Genomic DNA, 25,097 nt, shown 5'->3' with positions numbered 1-25,097 from the left:
CTTTGTCATTGTTATTTCCATGGCATATGGAGTATGGTGAGTGTTTTTTTTTTGGGTAAACTTGAACAGTAATGTGCCTTTGCTCAATGATTTCCATTGAAGCACTCCATCTGAGGTTTGATCCGAGATACATAAAAGTTAATCTTAAAAACATGTCCAATGCAAATAAATTAAAAAAAAAAGAAAAAGAAAAACATGTCCAATGCGAATAATAAAAAAATAAAAATAACCTTAAAGAATAAAACCCCATATATAATATACTTTTTGAACACTTCTACAAAATAGAACAAGCATTTGGATTTTCATCGCTAAATAACTGGGGAGCATAAACATAATGTATAAAATAGGGAACGTTGCTCTCTTTGCTTTTAACATCCTCCTTAAATTCTACAAATTTAGTCGATAACTCAGTGGACTTGACTTCAAATTTTTCGTTGTCTTTTTTAATTTCTTCCTTTTTCTCCTGTTTTGAAGTTACTATCTCTGCATGTTTGTGCACCTTCTTCCGCAAGTATGATAGGAGTCTGTCAGATTCAATAGTCCCTTGCACTGTTACAGTTTGAGCTTTCGTGTCAGCATTAACACTGTAAATACCTGCATTTGTAATTAATTGATACTTGTGATTCTTTCATGCGTTTTTCAAAATTGAAAAAGAAAATGTTTAACCACATACGCATTTCACATTGTTATACCTTTGTGCTTCAGTAATTTCTTGCGCAAGTCATGCTCGCATTGGGCGCAGTGGATGTGAACTTTTAATGTCGTTGTGCGTAAAATTACCTTAATCAAATTGTTCAAACAAATCAGTTGTTATATATGTTAATTTCAGGAATTATATAAAAGAAATATATTATAATGAAGAGCCATTATCTAACAAAGAATTCTACACTTCAACTAAAGGTTTAAATGGAGATATGAAATTTTGCCTACTAAATACATACATACATACATATACATATATGACTTGAATTGAGCCAATTTTGAGTAGATGCATGTGCCTATAGCAACTACAATAATGATAGATGCAGCCTATGTTCAATATCATGAATACCATGATATATAAACCATTAGTGTGTGTGTGTATATTATTAGTTTTCTAATTTGAAACCTTAAATTGTGGAAAAAATTTGAAAAAATTTTAAAATCGTAGGATTTAAAAAACTTAAAATTTAAAATGTTTAAACTAAATGATTTGTACATTTTTAAGTAATTTAAAATTTTGGAATAATATATATAATCTCAATAGTGATAAAATCAATTTTTTTATTAGTAAAAGTAAGATTTAAAAAACCACTCACCTCTTTTTCTTTGATTTCCTTAATGGCACCGATCTCTTTGATTTTGATGAGTGGTGGCGATATCAACTCAACCTTCTTCTGACTGGTTTTTTGGATTAACTTGTGGATTTTAATCACATCAATCACGCCCTTAACCTTAATTTCAGCTTTCTCAAAATCAGCATCCACACTTTGAATCCCTGCTGATCACAAATTGAAAGATCAAAGCTAATTAATTCGCACAAAAGTGCTAAAATACCCGGTTAATGAAATTAATTGAAAAAACACAGGAGCTTCTAAACTATACCACTAAAATGTTTGATAACATTTATCATTGTGATTTAAAAGTTGAATTGATTTTGTCCTAAATTAATATGAAGAAAAATCTATAATATTTTTATTAAAATTATTATTTTACAATTATCAACTTTTATTTCACAAGTACAATTTTTTCTTATAACAACTATAACTTATAATTTAGAAAACCTTAATTTCAAATAAAACCTAGTTTTACGTACCTTCAATTTTTAAGAGACGCTTTTCAATCTTGCGTGCGCATTGTGGACAATGAAGATTAACATTGTAAACACCTGTAATCACCCCAATATCTTTGTTTTTTGCTGCCATTTTAGCAATATTGAAATAGTAATTAATTACACGAACATTACATTAAGTAAAGAGAAATATTAGACGCCAGACAAATTAAGATCCGCTTATATATATGGTCTTGGTTTTGGTATTTCCTTCAAACTAAGAGGCACGCAATCTTAGCATGTTGGGTGGCCATCCGTTGAGAGTAGTTCGCCAGATATTTGACACTTACAAAGGACACAGCCAATATATAATTATATCTTATGATTCTCCAAATTGATATGGAAATTTGCCTTCACGAAATCTAGCTTCTATAGCTCTAGATCTCCTTTCTCTATTTGGACTAAAATTTAGGCCCAGTGTAGTTATGTTATAACTTTTAAAATAATTATTTTTAGTTATATTATAAAAATAATTAGTTGTGAAGAGAATTAGTTAAATGTTTCGTAAAATTTATTCTCATATGTGCTGCAAGTCCATAGCAAAAGTGTTGTGAGTCTTAAAAACAATCATATTGCTGGTAAATCTTACTGTTAAACTGGTAGAATAATGTAAACAACTGAACTAACGATAATATTGAACAAAATCTAGTTACACATTTATAAACATGTATATAAAATATTTTTTATTGTATATATATATAATAATTGATAACTAAAATAAATATTTATATTATTAATTTTATTATTTTATTTTATTATCTCAATATAATTGGTAATAATAATAATAATCTCTTCAAAGCTAATGATTTTATTTCTTAATTAATAAAGATAATTTTAAATTTTATAATATATATATGAAAGTGTGTTAGGTATAAAATTAATTCTCAAAATTAGATTTTAAAAAGTTATTCCTTCATTATTTTTCAAAATATTTTTAAAATCTACAATAGATATGAATGACTGAAAAAAAAAAATTGATTTCTAAAAAATTTACCAAATACGAAAATTATTTTTTAACATTTTAAAATCACTTTTGAACCTCTTAAAAGTAATTCCAAACAGACTCTTAGTGTTATTGGCACCTTAACTTTACACAAATTTTCACAAAACTTTTAGATTAATAGTTTATCCACGGTCAACATTAAATGGAGTTGATGACATTTGAATTTTATTAATGATTGTGATTAATGAATTTTCTCCATTCTAATCTCTTTCTATCTTTAACCTTATTTGTCAAGTTTTTTTTATCTCTCTTTCATATTTTGTCTCTCCATTTTTTTTTTTTTTTACTACGCAAGCAAAGATTTGAGTCTATTAAAATATTTCATTAATGAAATATCAACAAATTAAATTTAAAGGAATGCAAACAGTACATGACGATGAACTTGCGTGTACGGTGTACATACGCATATAGATAGAATCTGTATATAATATATAAATAATATTGAATCGATATAATGATGCTAGATTATATTAATATTAATTCTGAAAAAAATAATAAGAAATAGTAGAGTAGATATATAGCTAGAGCCTAGAAGGCAGGAATAGTTGGGTGATCTGATCTGTTATCATGCAAAGCATGAGCATTCTGCATGATTTGAAGTCAGCTAGTGGTACTGAGTAGCAAGATCAAATTAATTAATGCTGATGATAATCAGTTGCAGTTGCAGCTGCTGCGTCATTTTGTTGGTGAGGAGAATGAGAATTATGCTTTGCTATCTCCTTCTCTGCTTTTTCTGCTGCCTTTGCCACATGTAACTCCATTTCTGCTTCTGCCACTCTTGCCAATCTTACCTCGTGAGCTACCTCAACTCTCGCTTTCGCCATTTCCTTTTCCACCTACCACATACGCTATACAGTCAGTCACACATGCATCATGCGTCATTCATCATCATCATGCATCTCATCTCATGTCCAAGTAATTGAGTAATTAACGACTACGTCTATACACACACTGACACACCCACACACACAGAGACATACATACAGAGAGAGAGAGAGAGAAAGAGACGTACCTTCTCCTCCGATTTTGCATCAGCCTTGGCTTTGCGCATGGCGTTCATATCTTGGACCTTGTCCTTAATGGCCTGCATTTTCCTATCTCTCTCTTAACTTAATCAGATCTAAGACAGGTATTAGTGAGATAGAGACACAAAATAGCTTAGCCTATATCTCTACGCGATAATTAGTTAGTTGCGTTTACCAATATACACATTCCAATGATTATATATAAAACCACCACTCACCATCACCATATATATATCTCCTTTAGCTAGCTAATTGTAAGCTAAGGAAACAAATTGCATGATACGTGTCATCCATCTGGACACTAATTACTAGTTAATTCCTTCTTTCGTGGACTTGTATGTGCTCAGTCAAGTCAATCGTCTAAGACGCTTAACGATTCAAGAGGAATGCCCCTAACCGCCGTGGCCTTTGAGAACCATGCATATATTATAACCTACGATGCAAGTTGTGATTCGGGATTTGTTAAAGTATGAGAAAACTATTAAGTCATATGATTTAATAGTCCATTATTTTATTAAACTATATGACTTAATAGTTTTCTTGACTTTCATAAAGTTCAGGATCATATATATATATATATATATATATATATATATATATATATATACACACACACACACACACATACACCATCCTTCTCTCATGCGATTGCCCTTATTTTTTTTTCATGAGGACACGTTATTAAGTTATATGGTTAAATAAAGTCAGTGCACCCTCATTTTTTTTAATGCAAATACGTAATTAAACACTAAAATTACGGTGATTCATTAGGTAACTAAACACTAAAATATATATTTCATTATACTTTGTATATATAAATAAGGAAAAATAAAAATAATAAAACAGTTTTAGTGTTTGCTAATCGATCGGTAGTGATTAGTGATTATGATAGTCGATACTTGTAATAATATATATATATATATATATATATATATATATATATATTTATGCAAAACTGGATTAAGCCTTGAGGTAATAATTACATGACCATCAATGTTATTCTTGAGTGCAAAAAAGAAAATGAAAAAAGTTTAAGAACAATATTTTGGTTAATTCAATGATTCCATAATGCTATATTATGCGTTAGTAAAATTGAAAAATAAATTATTTATCTCAAGTAATATGACATATTATTGTTGATGTCCAAAAATAACTTCAATAGCTGAATTTATTTTCTGGGAAATAACAGCATGAATCGTAACTCATACACTGATCTATCTTAACACAATTTTCCACACCTACTGTTGAGTGTTAGAAAATGCATATTTATAAAGGAGAAAACCATCATTTTACATTTCAAGTCTTACTAACAACCCTTACTTTTATGTATTTAACCTTCTTGTGATTTAATTACATGTGTTTTATTTTAATTAAGTATTTTATGTATTTTAGGGGCATCATAGTCATTTCACAATAAACGAGAAATCAGATGGCAAAACGGACATCACTTTTGAACTCAGGACGGTCGAAAACCTTAGGATGAGCATAAAAGGAAAAATAGCACTGTTCACTTGTACGGTACTATTCACGTGTACGGTACTGTATACGTTACTGTTCACGACACTGTTCACATAGACGGATGATGACGTGGCATTGACCGATGATGTGGCATTGACTGATGAGGTGTCACGATCATGTTGGACTAAAATTCTTATGTACTGTTGATGGTGACGTGGCAGCATATCAGTGGACGAAAAATCTCGCGTACGGTGCATGCATCACACAGGATTATTTTCAACCAAACCGCGTTACTGTTCATCCGGGTCAAACCGCGTTACTGTTCAAAGTCGGGTCAAACCGTGTTACTGTTCATCCGCGTGGTCAAACCGTGGACTGTTGACTGATGACGTGGCGCAATCCTGAGCGTCCAAACTGTTTTTAATCCGATGGCCATGATTTACTCCATGTATCTATAAAAAGGGGGCCTCTCCCCCCTAATTTGATATCTCTGAATCCATTTTTGGGATCCATTTTCTGTAATTCCCTCTCCATCTTGTATTTTCTTCGTATTTTAATAAATTCTCATTTTGCCCCTAGTTCAATTATGAGTAGCTAATTTTCTTTCAAGCTTGGGTTGAAGGTGAAGTCTCAACATGTGTCATGGGCTTTATTTGGTAAATTTATTTTCTCTTCCCCTCTAGTTTTTGTGGATGTTTTGACTTCTCGTCGACAAATAATACTAATCTTGTCTAGTACCGCCTTGGTTTCACCGGCCCTCTAGTACAAGATTATTATTATTTGGCACGATAAGCCCTTAGCACCATATTGATTAGAGCGCGGTTCATGAGGTGTGGATTCCCCCCTCATGATTTAATTGGCATTAATACGGATTATTTAGCCCATGATGCATGTTGATACGGATCCAGATACCCAAGTACGTCAATTTAATAGATTTTCTCTTCAATTTATTCTCTCCATTGCAATTCCAATTTTAGAATTTATTCTCGCCATTTTAATTTAAGTATTAGCATATTCCAAATCATTTCCACCATAAATCCAACTACCCATTTACAAAATTAATTCTACATAATTAAAATCCACCTCCTCGTGGGATCGACACTCGTCACCATTGATCTATACTACAATAGATTCGTGCGCTTGCGAGTACATTAAAATTTGCACAACACCTACCAATCACAAAACACAGTTAAGATATTCCGGCATAGATTCTCTAATGTCTAAGTCAAATATTTGGTATATAAAGGAAGGAAAATGGTTTGAGAAAACCTAAAATAAACTAAAGTTAAGTGGGATTTATGGTGTTCCAAGATGGTGCACAATAAAATAATGTCCTATTGAATAAAATTCTTATTCCCCGCTTCATTGACTCACATATTCAATTATGGTTAGATCAAATATGAATTCATGTATCTAAAAGTTCCTGAAGTGGATGAGGAGCCTGGTGGAAGATGGAGCTTTGCCATAGAGGACAATGCCCTTCCACAATGTCGTTCCCTTTAGAGATGGCAAAAAAATCTAAGCCCAGCTCAGATCCACAAATATCCGAACGATCTGGATTCAAATGTAAGTGCATTCTGAAAATCGAATATTCGGATCCGCATTATTTTTTAATTAAATTATTTTATTAGATTAAAAAATGTATAAGTTAAATAAAAAAATCAATCATATGTGGATTTTTGGTAATGTCTTCATTTGTAATGGTTTTAAATGAAATCTATGTGGATTTGTAGTGTTTTTATTTGTGGATTTGTGGTGGTGTTAGACTTGAATTTATGCTATTTTGATGTTTGATTTATATTATGGTATTTGGATCTATGTATTTATGGTATTATTGTATATTATTCTAGGTGTTGAATTGTTGATTGTTGAATTATTATTGGATTTTATTTTATTTTTAGATAAATTTGTTGAATTTTAAATTATATTTGAATTTATTACGTGGATTCAAATATTAAAAAAATCCGCTCGCAATCCGCACGAGTATTACCCACATTCAAATCCACATATATTTTTTTTTATGGATTTAGATGTAATTACAAATCTCAAAATATGAATCTGGATCTAAATTTTGTCATCCCTAATTCCCTTACCTGAAGGACATCGCCAATGAATTCTTATTGTTAATAATTATATATAAATTTATAGTAAGAGTTTATGTTGACTTTGAAGTTTTGACTCATCCAAATTATGTGTTTGGTAATGAAGAATTTGCATTTCAAACTTCTTATTATTTTGTGATATGTATGTATGTACACACACACACACACTTAATTTATTGTGGGTCTTAGGTTGAATTTCTAACCCCTTTCTTTAATAGCTTATTTGGTTTAAATAGGTTACTTTTAGTGGGCAATTGCATCCTTGAATCCAACCCACTCTCCTAGTGGCTTTAAGAGGTTTTCGCTAGTTGAGGGTTGTTGCGAGGTCATTGTACTTAATTTCTTTGACTAGAGGGACACATTTAGAGCACATTTCTCTTGGCTAACTTAGGTCATGTTTGGAATTAAGGTGCTGTAGCAGCTAGTGTTTGCCAAAAGCTACATCTGTTGTGGAAAAAAAACAGTAATTATGAAAAAAAAAGTTAATTATATGTAGTATATATAAATTTTAAATAATAACTTTGACAAAATTATTAATGATATAATAGATTTTCTATCATATAAGTGAAAAATCATATCAATACAGCTTCCAAGCTACAGCAGCTAGTGTTTACCAAATACTTTAGTATTGTATCTTTTAAGGTACAGCTGCCCAACCTCAATTCCAAACACAGCCTTAGATAAGTAGATTCCTAGGTCACACAAATGGATTTCCAAGTCGAACTTGACGCGTTATGAGGTGTAAAGTAGGAGTGAAAGGATTTCATAACCGGGTTTTGAATAAGATGACCTTTTCATTTTTTTTTTTCATATTGCAAAAGTAATAAGAAACATATAGGGGTAGACCGGTGCGTTTGCAGATCACCACATAGATTTTAGGTTTTATTTATAAAGTTGGCTCAACAACAGTAGATTCCAATTGAGCTTAAGTCGACTGTATTTTTGGTGCCATTAGAAAAAATCCAACCTAAACATTGATTCCCTAATTTTTAATATTAGGAAGATATGATCGGTGTTGGAAACTAATTGTTGAAACATACAAAAATTTTAGTGAACTTAACGTATATGTGGTAAAGTTATTGTTAAAACTTTCCCACATAATTAATTCTCCTTTCAATTCTTTGTGATCAGTGAGATGAAAGAATCACGTGTTGTACCTCGTTAACTATAATACAAATTAATTTATACACCCAACTTTCTAAGAGAAAGATTACTCTAATTAACAACACATACAACTGGATTATTGTTAAATGGATTGTTTTATACGGTTTAGAAGAAAAGACATTCTCCTATCAAATGATGATTATAATTATTATTTTTGTTACTTGATCAAAACTCAGTTAATTTGAGAATGATTGTAATATTAAGCTTGTAGTTATTGATAGGGGTGGGCAAATCGAACCAGAACCAAAAAAAATTCAGTTTGGTTTGGATTTTTTCAGTTTCGGTTCGGTTTTTTAACTCTCAAAAATCCGAAATTATAAACACTGAACCGAATGGTTCAGTTCGGTTCGATTTCAGATAAAAAATTTGAAAATCCGAACCGAACCGATATTAAGGTATTTTTTGTAATTTCACTATGATATATATACCCAAACCACAAATTCTACACCAATCTCTCACTTTCAACTACACAAAATCACGACCGCACAAACCACACACCCAAATCTTAACTCCATCTGCCGGTGGCTGATAATGCCGATCTGCCGCTACCGTTCCTTCCATTGCTCCCTGGCCAGCCAGCCAACTCACTTACTTGCTATGCTTTCTCTCTTTTTCTTTTTTTTTTGAAATGGGTCTTTTTTTTTTAAATGATTCTTTAATCTTTTGTAATTTCATGGTTGCTTTACTTATTATTACTGTATTAGATTATTAATTGTATTTGATTTTATTAGCTTTGTTTGGATCTGTATATGTGATTGGATCTGCAAATGTCACTGTTGCTAGGTGAGAAACAGAGAAAGTCGCGAAGTGGAGAAGATAATGGAGGAATAATATCATTTAGATCCATCTCTTTTATATAATATTAGTGTGGCCCAATACTTAGGAAATGTTTGCATATAAGAATTCTATTGTGGCCTAATTTGTTTGTAAATTTTCAAAATGGTCCTTGACCGAAAGTCAAAATTCAAATACCGTTAAAAAACTGAAAAACCGAACCGAAGCCGATAGGTCGGTTTCGGTTCGGATTTTATTTTCAAAAAACCGAACGGTTTTTTAAATTTTCAGATCCGAACTTACGCCCACCCCTAGTTGTTGAGGGACTTGTTAATTCTAGCATCAACGAAACACATGAAAGAAATTCATACATCATCCACTGGTTCTTGAAAACATTTACTTCATACAATCTATTTGGAAACCAATGACGTGGGTTTGATTTTTGTTGGACCAACTTCTTACATTAGCAAACGAGGAAGACGATTAGATATAATCATAAAAATGTGTGAAAAAGTTGTCTTGGAATTTAATGAGAATGTAAACATTAACATTTATTTGTTGACAGGATGAAATCCACCGACATAAATACTACTTCACATTTACTAATCTCCACGAATCTCTTTTGACAAAGCCGGGTTGTGAAAGCAGATTGATAAGGTAGATAAATATTAGATATTGTTCTAATATCAAATTAAGTTAACATGATTAGGTTACATTTTAATTGAAAGTGTTATTAGATCTCGTTCTAGTCTAAATGGCTTACTAAATTTTGATAATGCCTTAAGCAAGATTAGATGATACTCTAATTTAAATGATTGTATAAAAGAGATTTTGATACATAATTGCAAAGGAAATTATAAAAGAAAAGTTTTCATTAATCAAAAGGTTATGAAAACAATTACAAAATTTCTATATTTATAATAGGATAAACCTACTTCATAAAGTTAACTTAAAATAAAAATTAAATAGCAATTATACTTGAAATAAAAAACTAAAACACATATCATAATTGATTCTAATTAAAAATGAAGCATATCAAAATATCGAAATAACAAAATTCTAAAGTCTTGAAACGATGACTTACATTAGTCTGCCCCCTTTAAAAGAAACACGTGCTCGAATTTGGATACAATTTAGAGGATGAGACTTATAATATAAGAGCAAATCATCTTGTAACTCTTGTTGTCTTCCTCATCAATCTTTATTGAAACTTTGAAGAATCCATATTTCATTGATTCCTTACTTATGCATTCTTCAAGGCAATAAAGACTTCCAAGAAACGAACAATGATAAAAAAAAAAAAAAAAACTCTTGCCTTTCTCTAATTTTTGCTCATTGTACTCACCGACAATTTTACCTTTCAGTCAAATCTTCTTTAAGAATAATCCTTTTTATTTTCAATGTGGGTAGATATAATCATGTCAATTATTGTTGGATCTCTTCAGCTTGATTTTGCTGCACAAACTCGATCATACTATTGGGCTCAATGCCCAAATCAAAGTACGTTCTATCTCTTCTTTAAAAATCTTAGATAAATCAACAATCCCATCATCTTCTACTTTCAGTAGTGTAAAAAGAAAAGGTTCAACATCATCACAATGAAGAAAATAATCTTTCATTGATTGTCTCACATCAAACCATTCTTGGATTTTATCTTGTCCTTGTTGAATCCTTGATTCTTGTAGTTGTTTCTACCATTCTAAAGCATAACATGTTAAGACAATTTAGAGAAAATCATTCATCATGCAAATCCAATAAAAAAATCCTCAAGATAACAATCAAAATCCAAGATATTTTCAATTTTAAGGAGACAATGTGAATCTTGATACCTATTTTTGTCAGCTTTTTTTTTTAATTAAGATAGCGTTCACATTTTGAATTAGAATGAGAGTCTTGAAGAGTGAGAATATTGGATTTAGGAGTGTGGAGTGGCTGTAGGAGTAAATTGTTTACTTACACTGGAATAAAAGTATGAAATTGGAATCAAAATCTAATTTATATGTTTACTTTGTTTGAATTGGGAGTAAATGGTTTCAAATTAGAGTTTTAGTTTTATTTAAAGAATTATAGTTTTTAATTACAAAATTAATAAAAAATATTCTAAAATAAAATATTTATTTTATTATAATTTTAAAATATTAATAACTATTAATATTCTTAATTATGTAAATCACAATTTTTTAATTTTAATTATGTAAATTAAAAAATATTTATAAGAGCAACTTAATAATATAATACAAAATTAATATTTTCTTAGAATAAACTATTTATTATTATTAATTATTAATATTAAATAAACATAATATTGTTATTTTTAATTTAATAAAATAATATTATATTTAAAGAAGTTTAATAATAATATTATTATTAAATATAATTTATAAAATAATATAATAATATTATTTAAATAAATATGATATTATTTATTTTATTTTATTAAATATAATTATATTAAATTTAATAAAATAAAAGTAAAAAATGGAGGGGAGTAGGAACTAGGAATCTACTCCCACCTCCAATATGAAAGTAGAAATCTCACTCGTCAATCGTCACTCGAAAAATAAGTGGAGCTCATATGGTAGGATTTTCACTCCTCCTTTAAATAAACATTTAAGTGAGAGGAATTCACTTCTCACTCCCACTCAAATAAGTAAACATAGTATAAAAATACAACTAATGACAAAACCATAAATAACCTAATTTTCAACGTTTGGTGTTGTCGACAATTGGTGCTTGTGATTTGGAGTGGTGAGGGTTAGATATAGTAGATATAATCACGATAAACGCAACGGTAGCTAAAGATTGATCAGAATCGCAATCATTTGGTTGGAAAAATGACTTGACGTAGCAGCGGCACGTGGTGGTGAGGTGGCGTTTTGCGACAAAGATTGCAGCAATGACGGGTGATGATGATGGTTGCTCTTGATGTGCGGCTAAAGGGGAGGGTGTTAGTGGTGTCAAACTGTCAATCGACGGTAAAGGTAACTAAACGATTGCGGGTTGAGTGATGAAGCTTGCAGGTTTGGAGGGTTGCTGTGGTGAATTGGTGATTTATGGCGGGGAAAATCCGAGTGTGATGGCAAGGGTTTTGGTCATCGACTAATGGTTATTCTGGTGGTGGGCTGAATGACAGCAATGGTCGAAGCGACGACAGCTGAGGTGGCGGCTAGAGTTTTATTTGGGAATTTTTGATTTTTTTATTTCATTGGTGGATTCAATGAGATGAATGTAAATAGCCAGAAAACAGTGTAACTAACACAAAACTTTTATAATACCAATTGACATAACAAGATAACGAAAGTAGATTAATGGGTAAATAAACACTAAATATCGTTTTAGTACTAAATCAAACCTAAGCGATTAGATTACGCTGTATTCGAAGCATGATTAAATCTTGTTCTAATACAAATGACTCAATGAATTTTGATAATATTTTAAGCGAGATTCAATGACCTTATGATCCACACAACTCTACAATAAAAATTTCAATAGCTAGTTCCAAAAGAAATTATTAAAAAAGGAATATGATCCTCTCCTGATCTGAACTCTACTGAGCTTTTAAAAATCTTTTGTCATGTATTCTTTAGTGGTAGTGTATAGGTAAAATTTAACTTCTTTTATTTTTTTATTTATTAACAACCAATTAACAATTGATTTATTTTCTCAGAATATAATCAGATCAGGAGAGAATCTTGACCCTATGAAAACAATAACAAGACCTCCTTATTTATAATAGGGTAAACCCACTTCTCCAAGTTATACTGAAAATAAAAACCTAAAACACATCATAATTGACTCTAATTAAAAATAGAAAACATCAAAATACCTAAATAAAAAAATTCTAAAATCTTAAAATAACATCTTTTTTTTTTTTGTTCAATAAATAACAATGGCTAAATTAAACCACATAACCACAGCCATGACCAACCCTATTGAATATTTGCAACACAAGCACACAATGTTTCTATTAGTCAACAAACCAACCATACAATTCTAGCTTCCACGATAGGTAGTGAATGAGAATGGTGAGAGCAGCAGAGGAACATGAAAATGTTCTCGCTTTTGTGACTCCCTGATCTCAAACACAATAGAAACATAGGGAAAAAATCCTTCTGGACAGTATTTACCAGTGTTGAAAGTTATCTTGTAAAATCCAGGGTTCAAGTCTTCAATCATGCCCATCAATTGACCACATCGTCCATCTTTATTTGTAGTTGAAGACCCCTGGTACACCCACCCACTGACATCTGTTTCGCCAAAGAGGGGACGTGGTTGGATGCCCTTCCACATTTCCAAACGTACCTCAACACCCGCAGCTGGAGACCCTTGAGAAACATCCAAGACATGTGTTGTAATTGGTAGTCGAGTTCTTGTAGGGATTTGAGATATTTTCCCTGCTGAAGCTTCAGTAGAAGCACATAGGTGTCCTTCTATGATGCTCACACGATCTTCTAGATTGAACAAGGAAAAAGAAAAAATTAACATTTATCGAAACATTAGGGTAGTTGGTAACAATTCAGGAAAAAAATGCTAGAAACAAAAAATATCAAGTCCTTAAAAAAAAAAATTGGATGGGGATGAGAAACCTCACCCGCTAAACACCAACGCTGCTCCCTATTATTACTCAAACTCAGTTTAATCATTTAATTTTCTTTAAATCGATGGTCTGTACTAAAGTTTTGTTTGGTATTAAGATGGTGTAACTTTTATGCCACGGCTGCAATGGAAAAAAAGCTATAGCTAGAATTATGAAATAAAAACTGTTAGTGTGTGATAAATATGTTTTAAATAATAATTTTAACAAAAATAGCACAGATATTTTAGGCTTTTCATGATAAAGTATGCAATCAAATCAACTCATCTTCTAAGCCACATTAGCAAATGTTTACCAAACATTTTAGTGTTATAACTTTTAAGCTATAGTTGTCCAACCACAATACTAAATAGGGGCAGTGACACTTAATCCAATTCAGAATTTGTCTGTTCAAAAATAAATTTTCATATTTTTCCCTTCATCTCCATTTTTCCATTTTTTTTCTTCCCTGGACAGCAAACTTGATTCTACATAATCAGAACAGTTGATACACAGAATGAATAATGTATGTGTTCCAAACAAATTTTATTTGCTTATTGCATGACGGAGAGAAAATAAATTTAATCTAAGGGATCAGAAACTAAATTGCATCTGTAGAGCAAGTGCAAGCAAAGATTACCTACTTTTTCAGGGGGGAGACAGGGAGAATTAAAGGTCCATAATATCGTCTATCCATGCATTAGTTGCTTGTTTCCTAACAATTAAATGTAGTGACCAAATAAAAAGCCCTGCTTGATTGATGGTAAAAGGGTACCTTCTGCTGTTTTTGCAGTTGCAGAATACTGGAAAGTTGCAGAAGAAGCTTTTGCTTTAGCTGAGAAGAGCTTTGCCAGACGTAATTCAGTTATTTTCATTTGCTCCTGAGCAGCAATCTCAAACTCAATTATGGGCCTGTTTGTGTATCGTTTCTGCCAAGACCAACACAGATAATAAATTTTATTAAGCATCCAATCTGGTACATTAAAATGGGCATTGTAATGAACTTTGTTTGAGCAAAACAAAAGCAGAACCGCTGCTGGCCTAGTAATATCAATTATTCAGCAAAGTTGAAGGATGAATGCATTTCACACTAGGGTTATCTTCTGCGGATGAGTAGATGCAAGACAACATCTCTGCTAGGAGCAAAAGTATACAAAATGTAATAACCATAAAAAATGAAACAGAGTGGGGCGAAAAAAGATCTTGATGTGCTGAGAAATGTTCTCTGTTTGAGAAATATTATCACATAAAATCATAGACTGACCGCAAAGAAGCAATCTATGAATCACTGATAAAGTAAGTCAATAATATAAATTACTTCAAGTTCAAAATGCTTTTTCTAATGTGAGTAAAGAAAGTGGACGGCAGTAAGATTAACAAACCTTCAACTCAGCAAGTATTTCGGCAGCCGTCCTCCCCGATGCACATATAATAAATATAAATCCAAATCTCAGCCTGTACCGATTATTCCAGTCGGACAGTTCCTACAACATTTTGAAAAAGGAGGGAAAAAAAAAAAGCACTTATAGGGAGAGATAATTAAACAAGTGTTAAGCACACATAACTCATTCCTAGAAATAAGGCCACATGCCAAGTAGCACTCATCCTTACATGCGAAATCTTAGCTTAGCAATGCGAGACTCGATTACAACAGGAGAAAGGAATTGATATATTCATTTGACTAACCTGCGAGCTAGATTCATTAGCAGTTGCTAAAGCAGTGGACTGCTCGGCCTTGCTCCACCTACCACCATCCAAAAAGAAATTAATAGGATATAAAAAATAAAATAAAAAGCTAGAATCTATCAAGTAATTGTAATAAGAGACGAGAAAAGAGTAAGAAAAGAAAACTGTGAAGACGGAGATTGGCCGATCTGAGGATGAGCCGAAAATGCATCAAGCCAGCCGTTTACATCAACCTTTATATTAATTCGTAAGTTGTTGAAAATAAAATTAGAATTTCACATAAATTAAGGGGGGGAGAGAGAGAATCTGAGCGAAGAAAAGCGATATGACGAAAGTCAATACCAGGTTGAACCAGATGTGTCGAGCTGCTGAGACGGCTTGATTCAATGATGCAAAAGGTGAGGCCGACGCCATCTCTTTCGCAAATTTGGTGCTACCGCAGCATCCCAACAACTCCTCCTCATCCAAAACCACCATCATCTCCTCCATTTCTCGGGTGTCTGTCGATCACTCATCAATCAACCCAATATATTCTAATAATACCATTCATTATTAAAAAAAATTAATATTTGACGTAATCACCTACCCTTTTTTATGGCTTATTTAATAGTTTTTGACGTGATTTATTTAATACTAATAAGTATTTATTTAATTTTATAAATACTTATCAAAATTTTTGTTATTATTTAATTGAGCTTTTAACCTGTCGACCACTCATCAACCAACCCAATATATTCTAATAATACCATTCATTATTAAGTAATTTTAATATTTGACGTTAATTATCTATTTAATATGTCTTATCTAATAATTATAAGTATTTATTTAATAGTCATAAGTGTTTATTTAATTCTATAAGATATTATGAAAATTTTTATTATTATTTGGTTGAGTTTTTAATGAAGATTTTGAAATTTAAATAAATTATTTTACTTCAACTAGTAAAAATTTAAATTTTAAGATTTTTGGGGATTTTAGAAGTAGAGGTTGAAATTTTTTTTAAATTTTAAAATATCCTCTATTTATTGAACAATCTTATTTTATTTTTTTATAACGTAACTAAAAAAACTTACCTATTAAAATAATTTTATAATTTTTAATAAAAGTTGTTATTAACAATCAAACAACTAAAAATTTTTAAATAAAAATTTTACTTGTAAAAACTCTACTAATAAAAACTTTACTTAAATATACTCTACTTGAAAAGATATACCAAATAGAGCCTAAATGCTTATATAATTTTAAAAACTCTTAATAAAATTTTTATTATTATTTAATTATTTTTTTAATAGAACTTTTAAAAATTAAATAAATTATTTTACCTCTACTAATAAAAGTTTAAATTCTAATTTTTTGAAGCAAAAGTTGAAATTTTTTTAAAATATTAAAATATCTAAAATATTTTTGACTTATTTAATTATTTTATTTTATTTTTTATAATATAACTTTTAAAAATTCACAATCAAACAATTAAAATTTTTAAATAAAAACTCTAGTCATAAAAATTCTACTAACAACAAAATGTGGAAAAAGACAAAACAATCAAAATCCTCCTAATTGTAAAGAGAATATACTAACAACAATCGGTAGGCGTCCCTTTTCTTTAACAGAATCATAAATAAAAAGGATGCCATTTCCTTTTTATTTTCTAATATGTTAAGTTAACAATGATGAATTTGGTTAATGAAAATCGTCGTCAATTTTTCTCCAAAAATAATAATGATAATAATCAAAATGTACAAACGTGTTATGCGGGAGCGGTTTAGGGTGCTTTCAGTCTTTTCCTTCGATAGCATTACAACCATTTTAGGAAAGTATTAATTGGGCGTTGTTAAGTTACATTAACCTTAAAAGTTATAATTAGTGATTTAAAATTTGACGACGATGAAAATTTTTAGCTTCTTTTTATTTTTTTATTTTGAAAAGAACCTCTTTTTAATCAATTTCCAAAATGTTGGATAGAAATTGAAGACGCGCCGCGGACCATCTAATCGAACTCGCGCCTGATGAGATGTGAAACGCCTTGCCCCTGCGGCCACGGTGACGTCTCTCAAAAAGTTGTCCATATCTCTCTTGCAAACGTTCTGAAGATGAACCAAACCTGTCTGTAATAACTTGTGATTGGTGAATTGAATCGAGAGAGAAGAGATCGTTTCCGCATTCCCTATTCGTCTTCCCGTTTTTCCAGCTCTATCAAGTTCGTTCAAGATGGCTTCTGCTCAATCACAGGAAGACCAGGTAAGCTTTTCTCTTCTAAGTTGTTTGCATGGTCTGTATTTACTTCGCCTTGGCGATGGCCGATGTCGTTGGGGTCCATCACATCACTTGTGTTTTGGCTTTTTTGTCCTCTGTCTCGATTACAGGTCTTAGAAGAAGAGACCTCATTTGTAAGAATATTGACACTAAACAGGCCCAGGCAATTGAATGCACTTTCAGCTCAAATGGTATTTAATTTTTATCATTCCTTTTACTTGTTTAATGAAAAACCGTACCCCATTTATTCATATTAAACTCATCTTCTTGCTCTTTCTCCTTCTACTTTACTATTTTCTGCCCAATTCTAATAATTTTTATTTGCTTTTCAATTCGAGTTATAGATTTCTCGGTTATTGGAACTTTTCCAGCGCTATGAGACCGATTCGAACGTGAAGCTCTTAATTCTCAAGGTTTATTTCTTCTTCTTCTTCTTCTTCTTAGCATAAAATAGTTTTTTTTTTTTTTTAAACCGTAATCCATGATATTGGTATGAATTTAGTAATATCTATCTCTTTCATTGTAATTGCAACCCGTTCTTTTTCAGTCTTGCAGCTAACGCATAATTATTTGTTTCTAGGGAAAAGGAAGGGCATTTTGTGCTGGTGGTGATGTGGCCGCAGTTGTTCGCGGTATTAATGAGGGTATATTCCATCCTTCCTTTTGTCCTATTTCAGGAACATCTGAAGAATCTCATTTGTCCTAGTGAAGCTTGTTCCATGAAAAGTTCACTGCTCCTTGTTAATCATTTTTTACAATAGGTGATTGGATATCAGGTGCCAAATTCTTTTCCAAGGAGTTCATCCTGAATTATTTGATGGCAACGTACACCAAACCCCAGGTGACCCATTCTACTAAACCTTGTATTATTTGTGGCATTCACCTTCCAGATATACAAGTTTTTCCTTATAGTTGGCATGCAATTGGTGCTCAAGGTTTCAATTCTTAATGGAATTGTCATGGGAGGTGGGGCTGGTGTTTCAATACATGGTAGATTCCGAGTTGCTACTGAGAATTCGGTGTGTAATACTGCTCTCTTTTTAGTTATTAAGGTTAAGTTGTTACAATTTTCAGTTAATCACTGATGATGATAATTTCTTAATTTTTTAGCATCAAGAACACTGAACTGATATTGGTTATCTGTATTTTCTAAAATATATAATCTACTGGTAAACAGTGTGAAAGCATGATGAACAAGAAATTAATTCTGATATAACTGGAATACAAACTCTGTTCATACAAACTGATGTGGCACCCACATTATCTTTTTTATTCTGGTGAAAATTTGAGGCATGTGGCTACGATATAACAATTCCACATTAGTTTGTACAAATTCACTTTGTACAAGAATATGTATAGATGGCATTACCTTTCAATAAATGCGTTTTCTTGTAAAATTAGTGGCTCTAACCTTATTAGTAATTGTGTCTCGGTATTCTATATTGCAGGTATTTGCAATGCCTGAGACAGCTTTGGGACTTTTCCCAGATATTGGTGCCTCTTATTTCTTGTCAAGACTCCCTGGATTCTTCGGTAATGCTAGCTACTTTCTTTATTTTCTTAAACATGCTCTTACTTTAAAAGTTCTTGCGGCCCTTTCAAATGTGGAGATGTTGTTTCTTTCTTCCATTTATGGGGTTTGCATCCCACTTGAGAGAGCTCTTTAATTCAAGGAAGAAGTGGTCCCATCTCTCCTTACCAGTTGATCTCCTAGCATAATCCTTCCTATTCCTCTTGTTCTATCATCTAATCCTAGTGTTGAATTGTGTTCGTGAGATTAAAAAATTGATAGGATAAGTGTTTTAGTTTGAAAATATGTGGAATTTTCTTGGTATCTATTAAAGGATTTTCTGATCTGTAAAATGAGTTATCAGTAATGCTACTTTGACAAAAGGATTCTTACAAAATTTTGACAAAAACTTCAAAACACAGCCGTTGAATGAAAAAGGATTATTAAATAGTAATAGTGCATGAGATATTGATCTCTCCTTGTTGCTGCACATCCACCCACCGACGGCACACTGCCAACCAATGCCGGAAACTGGTTCAAAGGCACTGGTGCTGGATCCTAAAGAGTTGGTTGATGGTGTGATCAATCTAAAATTCTCCAGTCAACAGTTTGTTTTTTTCGGTGTCGGTGCTGGTAGTGGCAGTAGCTTGATTTGGTCTTTGGTGAAAGGGTTTGTGAGGTAAATATTTTGATTTGGGTAAATTCTAATTTTTTGTAACCAGCCATCAGGTGAATTCTAAAATCATCTTCCCTTTAATTATTCTTTGGGAAGAAATATTTCGTGGAGTGGATGTGTTGGTGTTTGAGAGAATAATATCACCGACATAATTATTAATCATGCCGAATTTTGAAAGCAATAAAGGAAAGGAGGTGAAAGAGATTTTAGTTGATGATATAGAGTCCTGATGATAGATTGCCATGAAGTACATATTGTTGGTCAGCTGTTTTAATTTTTTCCCTTTTTTATTCAACTTAAGTTGAACGGCTGTGTTTTGGACTTTTTTGTCAAAATTTTGTAAGAATCCTTTTATCCGAGTAGCATTACTAATAAGTTATATAGGGTAATGTGTCTATTTTGTTGTTGTTTAAACTTTTGTAGATGATATTAACTTGAACTTCTCTTATTTTCTTAATTATCTTCTACAATTTTTGGCAGGAGAATATGTTGGTCTGACAGGTGCAAGGTTGGATGGTGCTGAAATGCGTGCATGTGGTCTTGCTACTCACTTTGTCCCCTCATCGGTATCCATGACTATAATCATTGGACTGCATATTCTCAAAGGATAAGAGATAAAATTGATTTATTTATAATAGGATGCTGAAGTCCTGAAGCTAATATTTGTTTTCTAGAATCTGAAGTTCAATCTTCATTGCTCTAGGTGTGGAAACTGCAATTAGTAGGTCTAAAAACTTGTTAAGCCCAGTCATTTTAGCTTAAATTTGGTGAACTGTTTTTTTCAATTTTGGAAGATCTCCTGTTCTGGCACTGTTTGATGATGTTATTACTAGAATAAAATATGAATAATTAGTGGTTTTATGGGTGCACGTGCATCTTATGTATTGACCTCCAAGTCGTGCACTTTTTAATTTTATTACTTATAATCATGTGAGTACTCTTACCATTTCGATGCTACTTTTTTGACTTGATTGACAGAGATTGGCTTTATTAGAAGAAGCATTATACAAGGTAAATTCAAGTGATCCAGCCGTCATTTCAGCAGTTATCGATAAATTCTCTCTGGAACCTTATTTGAAAGACCACAGTGCATATCATTGGTAAAGTATTCTATTTATAGCTTTGCTTTGTATTGGTTGATATAAAATAATTGATTTGGGCTTATTGATTATTTTAAGTTCTTTACCAAGGCTATTGCACTCAATGCTCAGTTTAGTCTCCCACCCCCCCCCCCCCCCCCAAAAAAAAAAAAAAGTTCCGTGATTACTCTGTTTTTGATGGAGGAGAGGTGGGTGGGAGAGAGGTTGCTTGCTTCCAGAAAGGTCACAACTGAATTTATTCCTGGGAAAGCAGTTACCTATGAATTTACAGCTTTTGGACTATAACTATGATCTTCTGCATGTACTTTATGTGCAATTTCCATTTTTATGGTTTTAGAATATTCCCGTCAGCAATTTCTTGTCTACAATGCATGGACAATAAACTGATCAGAATTTGGTCTAGTCAAATCAGAACATGGACTAGCCAATCTAGATTTGCTATGTTTTCCTTTTATCCTTATATCAGTGGTTGCTTCGCTTAGGATGGATGTCATTGATAAGTGCTTTTCCCGAAGAACAGTTGAGGAAATTTTATCTGCTCTGGTGAGTTGATGATGGGTTTGGTTCTTTATGGAGTCAAAATATTTTCTCTGTAAATTACTTCATTTTCGTTTTGGTTGTTCTGCTTGATCATGAAGAAAATTGTTTGCCGTAAATAAATTGATCCATCTTATGCTTTCTTACATGTAGGAGAGCGAGAGCACCAACAGAGCAGATGCTTGGATTTCTGATGCCATTCAGTCCTTGAAGAAGGCGTCACCAACAAGTCTTAAAATTTCTCTTAGATCGGTATGTGTTTAGCATTCCTTTTGTAATGACATTTCATTATGCCGAAAGTTCTTTTGAAGTGCTTGCTTATTTGCAATTTTTGAAAGTTGGCTGGCTAAAGCTGGATTTGTTCCTTTTATTTCAGATTAGAGAAGGGAGGCTGCAAGGTGTTGGTCAATGCCTTATTCGCGAGTATAGAATGGTCTGTCATGTCATGATGGGAGAAGTTAGCAAAGACTTCTTTGAGGTTTGCAACCCATTCAAATGCGCGCACGTGTGTGTGAAATAATTTTCCATTAACGAGTTCCTTACTTAAAGTAAGAAGGAACAAGCTAAAAAATACAAAAAAAAAAAAGGTTTCAATAACAATCTTTGAAAGTCTCTGAAAGTTTGTTTGTTATACAGGGTTGCAGAGCCATTCTATTAGACAAGGATAAGAACCCGAAGGTTGGTGAATTCTCTTCCATATCCTTTCATCTGTGCTTCCATGCTCCATTTTTGGGTTTCGGAAACTAACTCCTTGCAATTGCACTCAGTGGAAGCCGTCTAAATTGGAGCTAGTCAATGACAATATGGTTGACCAATATTTCTCCAAGATCAATGATGACAGATGGGAAGATATAAAGCTGCCTGCTAGGTCGAACTTGCCCGCCACAGCCATTGCGAAGCTCTAAGTAATTGTGAGAATGAGTTGGTATTGCTGCAGCTTGCTGCCATGCTTGCCTAACAGAATTTGTCCAATGGAAGTAGATGAAATCCTTGTCCGTTGCTGTTCTTTCAAACAAAATAAGGATTGAGCTTTGTTGATGCTTCTTTGTACCCCCTTCATAGTGTACAATACATGAGACTGTTTCGGCTCTGGCTTATCTTTTGAGGTGTAGGTCAGGGTGAGGTTAGTTTTACCTATAGGCTTCGATGAGCTTGCTGATTTGTGATGGCAATAGCATGAACAAGAACATTGCAAGTATCCCTAACCATCAGCATTTACAATTTATAAAGTTTCTGGGGGGATCTTCCAAACAAATGAAAGTAAACAGTTGATTGATATTGATTATTGATTCCCGACAAGGAAGAGACGAAATTATTGGGGGCTTGCACTTGCCCGTTTAACAAATCATAAACATCATCTGTTTACTTGGGGTACATTACTAATAGCAGTGAATCAGTTGTTATGATGGTCCAACTAAGATTCTAATTATCAATGGGCATTTGGTCTAATGAGAGAAGTTTTGTATTTACAATATTGAGTGTAAGGGTTCGAGCTTCCATAAGAGGCTTATAAATGTTAATTTTAACTAATTGAATGAAGACAGTTTTTTTTTTACGAAATCTAAGTGGAGTAGGTACTTCTTTCAATTAATTGAATAGAGACAGTCTTTTTCTTACGAAATGTGAGTAGAGTAGGTATTTCTCGAATATTAAAGAGAGTTTAATGTATTTGGACAAGTGCTTCACACCCCTTGAATATTCAACCACATCTTTATTGCTCCAACTTCTTTGTTCCAGTAATTCTTGCTTTACAATTTCCTTGCATTTCCCATAAAGGCTCTACGAATCCTCATAGTGTAGTCGAGGAAATGTTCTTCTATTATATCTTAGCCCCCTTCCTTTTTCCGCCACAGTCATCATAATGGGGTTGCGATCTGATGTCCATGTTTCCAAAGTTTCAGCGGCAAATTCAAGAAACATATTCCCCCATTCTTTATTGCACAAGAAACAGTCTAATCTTTCCTCAATCAAAAGTGGATTATATCTTTCGTTGGACCCTGTAAATGGCCCCCCTTTACACCCCAAGTCCACCAGGTTACATTCTGTAATTTTGTTTCTAAAATTCTGCATCGTACCTAATTCTCTATCATTTTCTCCTATTTTCTCAAAAGGCCATAGGATTTCAATGAAATTTTCAAACCAAAACCAGGGCAGAAAAGATAAGGTGGCTAACCTCATTAACAGTGACCATATATAGTGCTTTTAACTCATTTATGAATGCCTATAAATTCCCATACACCTCTAGTAAGTTCCATTTTCAGCATATATTACAACATCAATATGGTGCATGCTCCAAGATTTAATTTCCACCAACAGTTCTAAACTCCATATCAAAGCTAAACCACCTCTTTTTCTAGTTTTATTAACTTCAAAATAGTTATCAAAATCCAGTCTTTTACTTTTCTCTTGCATTTGCCTAAATACCCAAAAATTCTTGTACACCACCAATAAGTCCCATTTTCAGCACATATTACTGCAACAATATAATGCATGCTCCAAGATTTAATCTTTACCAACAATCCTGAACTCCACATCAAAGCTAAACCACCACTTTTTCTAGATCTATTAACTTCAAAATAGTTATCAAAATTCAGTCTTTTACTTTTCCCTTGCATTTGCCTAGATGTTAGCTTAATTTCACAAAGAAAAATAAGCTCAAACATTTGCATTTTGAGCAATTTTTTAGCTTCACGAAATGTTGGGTCGCTCCCCAATCCCCAAATGTTCCATCTAATGATATTCATGGCTATCGGTAGGGCTGGTAACCAACCTCCACTGATATTAATTCAGTAATTCCCATTGCCAACTCGCTTGTTTCTCCATCTTGTTTCTCCTCTATTTCCATACTTAGTTTCTGTTTGGCTCTTGGTGAGATGAGAACTGAAAACTTCATTGGGCCACATATTTTCTTTCATTTTTGCTTCTGGAATTGCCCCATTCGCTTCTCTAACTTCACTTACTGGCCTTTTTGCTGAAATAGGCCAATTTTGCATTTCACTTTTTTTTTTCTCTATTTTATCCTTCTTTCTTGCTTGCACTTTCCACTTCCTTCGTTTGGGCCTCAGCATATGGCCATTGGGCTCATTTTCAACTTCTCTTATCGTTGGAATTGGATTGGTATTTTCCCGTTCAACTTTCTCGTTGCTAAGTGCGAACTTTCCCCTTTCCCAAATTCAGCTTTGCTTGTAGTTTTTGTGCCTCCCGTCTTTTTCCTTCATCATCGAGGTTAGCCATATCTAGCTTTTGTCCCCCTACTGATGTTGACTTCACTAACTATCACCCTTAGGTTTGACAGCTATCAATCACTCGCCTCATCTTTCTATCCTTTTACACTAAATGCTCCTCTGAACTTGGTGATTCTCGGGTTCAATTTGCACCGGTATCCTAATCCGATTATTCACTATAATTTGAGGTTTGGTGCTCTTT

At 32.5% G+C, this 25,097-nt stretch overlaps 4 protein-coding genes across 6 annotated transcripts; 1 reads left to right on the top strand and 3 right to left on the bottom strand.

The window, feature by feature from the left end:
• Positions 1-1,940, bottom strand: LOC102625478 (heavy metal-associated isoprenylated plant protein 4). Its single transcript, XM_006464770.3, has 4 exons — positions 1,796-1,940; positions 1,299-1,477; positions 693-780; positions 1-594 (listed from the first exon to the last, which is right to left on the bottom strand). Exons 1-4 carry the CDS (start codon positions 1,902-1,904, stop codon positions 275-277), a joined length of 696 nt encoding a protein of 231 aa, XP_006464833.1. The 5' UTR covers positions 1,905-1,940; the 3' UTR covers positions 1-274.
• A 1,508-nt stretch (positions 1,941-3,448) lies between these two features.
• On the bottom strand, positions 3,449-3,903 carry LOC112497599 (late embryogenesis abundant protein 6-like). Its single transcript, XM_025096525.1, has 2 exons — positions 3,826-3,903; positions 3,449-3,649 (listed from the first exon to the last, which is right to left on the bottom strand). Exons 1-2 carry the CDS (start codon positions 3,901-3,903, stop codon positions 3,449-3,451), a joined length of 279 nt encoding a protein of 92 aa, XP_024952293.1.
• A 9,136-nt stretch (positions 3,904-13,039) lies between these two features.
• On the bottom strand, positions 13,040-16,139 carry LOC102628757 (uric acid degradation bifunctional protein TTL). 2 transcript variants are annotated; one of them, XM_006464272.4, is made up of 6 exons: positions 15,938-16,139; positions 15,761-15,828; positions 15,596-15,653; positions 15,292-15,393; positions 14,685-14,838; positions 13,040-13,787 (listed from the first exon to the last, which is right to left on the bottom strand). In XM_006464272.4, the coding sequence occupies exons 1-6, from the start codon at positions 16,082-16,084 to the stop codon at positions 13,330-13,332; spliced, it is 987 nt and encodes a 328-aa protein (XP_006464335.1). In that variant the 5' UTR covers positions 16,085-16,139; the 3' UTR covers positions 13,040-13,329. The 2 variants fall into 2 exon arrangements, with proteins under 2 accessions (XP_006464335.1, XP_006464336.1); XM_006464273.3 differs by having other exon boundaries at positions 13,040-13,784.
• A 1,371-nt stretch (positions 16,140-17,510) lies between these two features.
• Positions 17,511-22,947, top strand: LOC102629199 (3-hydroxyisobutyryl-CoA hydrolase 1). Of its 2 annotated transcripts, none has more exons than XM_006464275.4 (14): positions 17,511-17,833; positions 17,959-18,039; positions 18,193-18,261; positions 18,429-18,492; positions 18,625-18,689; positions 18,784-18,867; positions 19,297-19,381; positions 20,515-20,600; positions 21,013-21,134; positions 21,617-21,677; positions 21,825-21,923; positions 22,048-22,149; positions 22,308-22,349; positions 22,439-22,947. In XM_006464275.4, the coding sequence occupies exons 1-14, from the start codon at positions 17,804-17,806 to the stop codon at positions 22,574-22,576; spliced, it is 1,128 nt and encodes a 375-aa protein (XP_006464338.1). In that variant the 5' UTR covers positions 17,511-17,803; the 3' UTR covers positions 22,577-22,947. The 2 variants fall into 2 exon arrangements, with proteins under 2 accessions (XP_006464338.1, XP_006464337.1); XM_006464274.4 differs by having other exon boundaries at positions 17,514-17,833; positions 18,610-18,689.
• The last annotated feature ends 2,150 nt before the right edge of the window (positions 22,948-25,097 follow it).

The sequence above is a fragment of the Citrus sinensis genome, chromosome 3, assembly GCF_022201045.2.
Source record: "Citrus sinensis cultivar Valencia sweet orange chromosome 3, DVS_A1.0, whole genome shotgun sequence".
NCBI classification, from domain to species: Eukaryota; Viridiplantae; Streptophyta; class Magnoliopsida; order Sapindales; family Rutaceae; genus Citrus; species Citrus sinensis.
This window is presented reverse-complemented; position numbering and strand designations above follow the sequence as displayed.

What these genes read in the sequence shown, in the direction of transcription:
- LOC112497599 (XM_025096525.1), bottom strand. Translation starts at nt 3,903, where the DNA reads ATGCAGGCCATTAAGGACAAGGTCCAAGATATGAACGCCATGCGCAAA. An exon ending in ATGCAAAATCGGAGGAGAAG is followed by an intron (nt 3,650 to 3,825) that starts GTACGTCTCTTT and finishes CGTATGTGGTAG; the next exon opens with GTGGAAAAGGAAATGGCGAA.
- LOC102628757 (XM_006464272.4), bottom strand. Translation starts at nt 16,084, where the DNA reads ATGGAGGAGATGATGGTGGTTTTGGATGAGGAGGAGTTGTTGGGATGC. An exon ending in AAATACTTGCTGAGTTGAAG is followed by an intron (nt 14,839 to 15,291) that starts GTTTGTTAATCT and finishes TGGTCTTGGCAG; the next exon opens with AAACGATACACAAACAGGCC. An exon ending in AACTGCAAAAACAGCAGAAG is followed by an intron (nt 13,788 to 14,684) that starts GTACCCTTTTAC and finishes TGTTCAATCTAG; the next exon opens with AAGATCGTGTGAGCATCATA.
- LOC102629199 (XM_006464274.4), top strand. Translation starts at nt 17,804, where the DNA reads ATGGCTTCTGCTCAATCACAGGAAGACCAG. An exon ending in TGTTCGCGGTATTAATGAGG is followed by an intron (nt 18,493 to 18,609) that starts GTATATTCCATC and finishes TTTTTACAATAG; the next exon opens with GTGATTGGATATCAGGTGCC. An exon ending in TTAGCAAAGACTTCTTTGAG is followed by an intron (nt 22,150 to 22,307) that starts GTTTGCAACCCA and finishes TTTGTTATACAG; the next exon opens with GGTTGCAGAGCCATTCTATT.
- LOC102625478 (XM_006464770.3), bottom strand. Translation starts at nt 1,904, where the DNA reads ATGGCAGCAAAAAACAAAGATATTGGGGTGATTACAGGTGTTTACAAT. An exon ending in GCGTCTCTTAAAAATTGAAG is followed by an intron (nt 1,478 to 1,795) that starts GTACGTAAAACT and finishes TGTGATCAGCAG; the next exon opens with GGATTCAAAGTGTGGATGCT. An exon ending in AGGAAATCAAAGAAAAAGAG is followed by an intron (nt 781 to 1,298) that starts GTGAGTGGTTTT and finishes AATTTGATTAAG; the next exon opens with GTAATTTTACGCACAACGAC.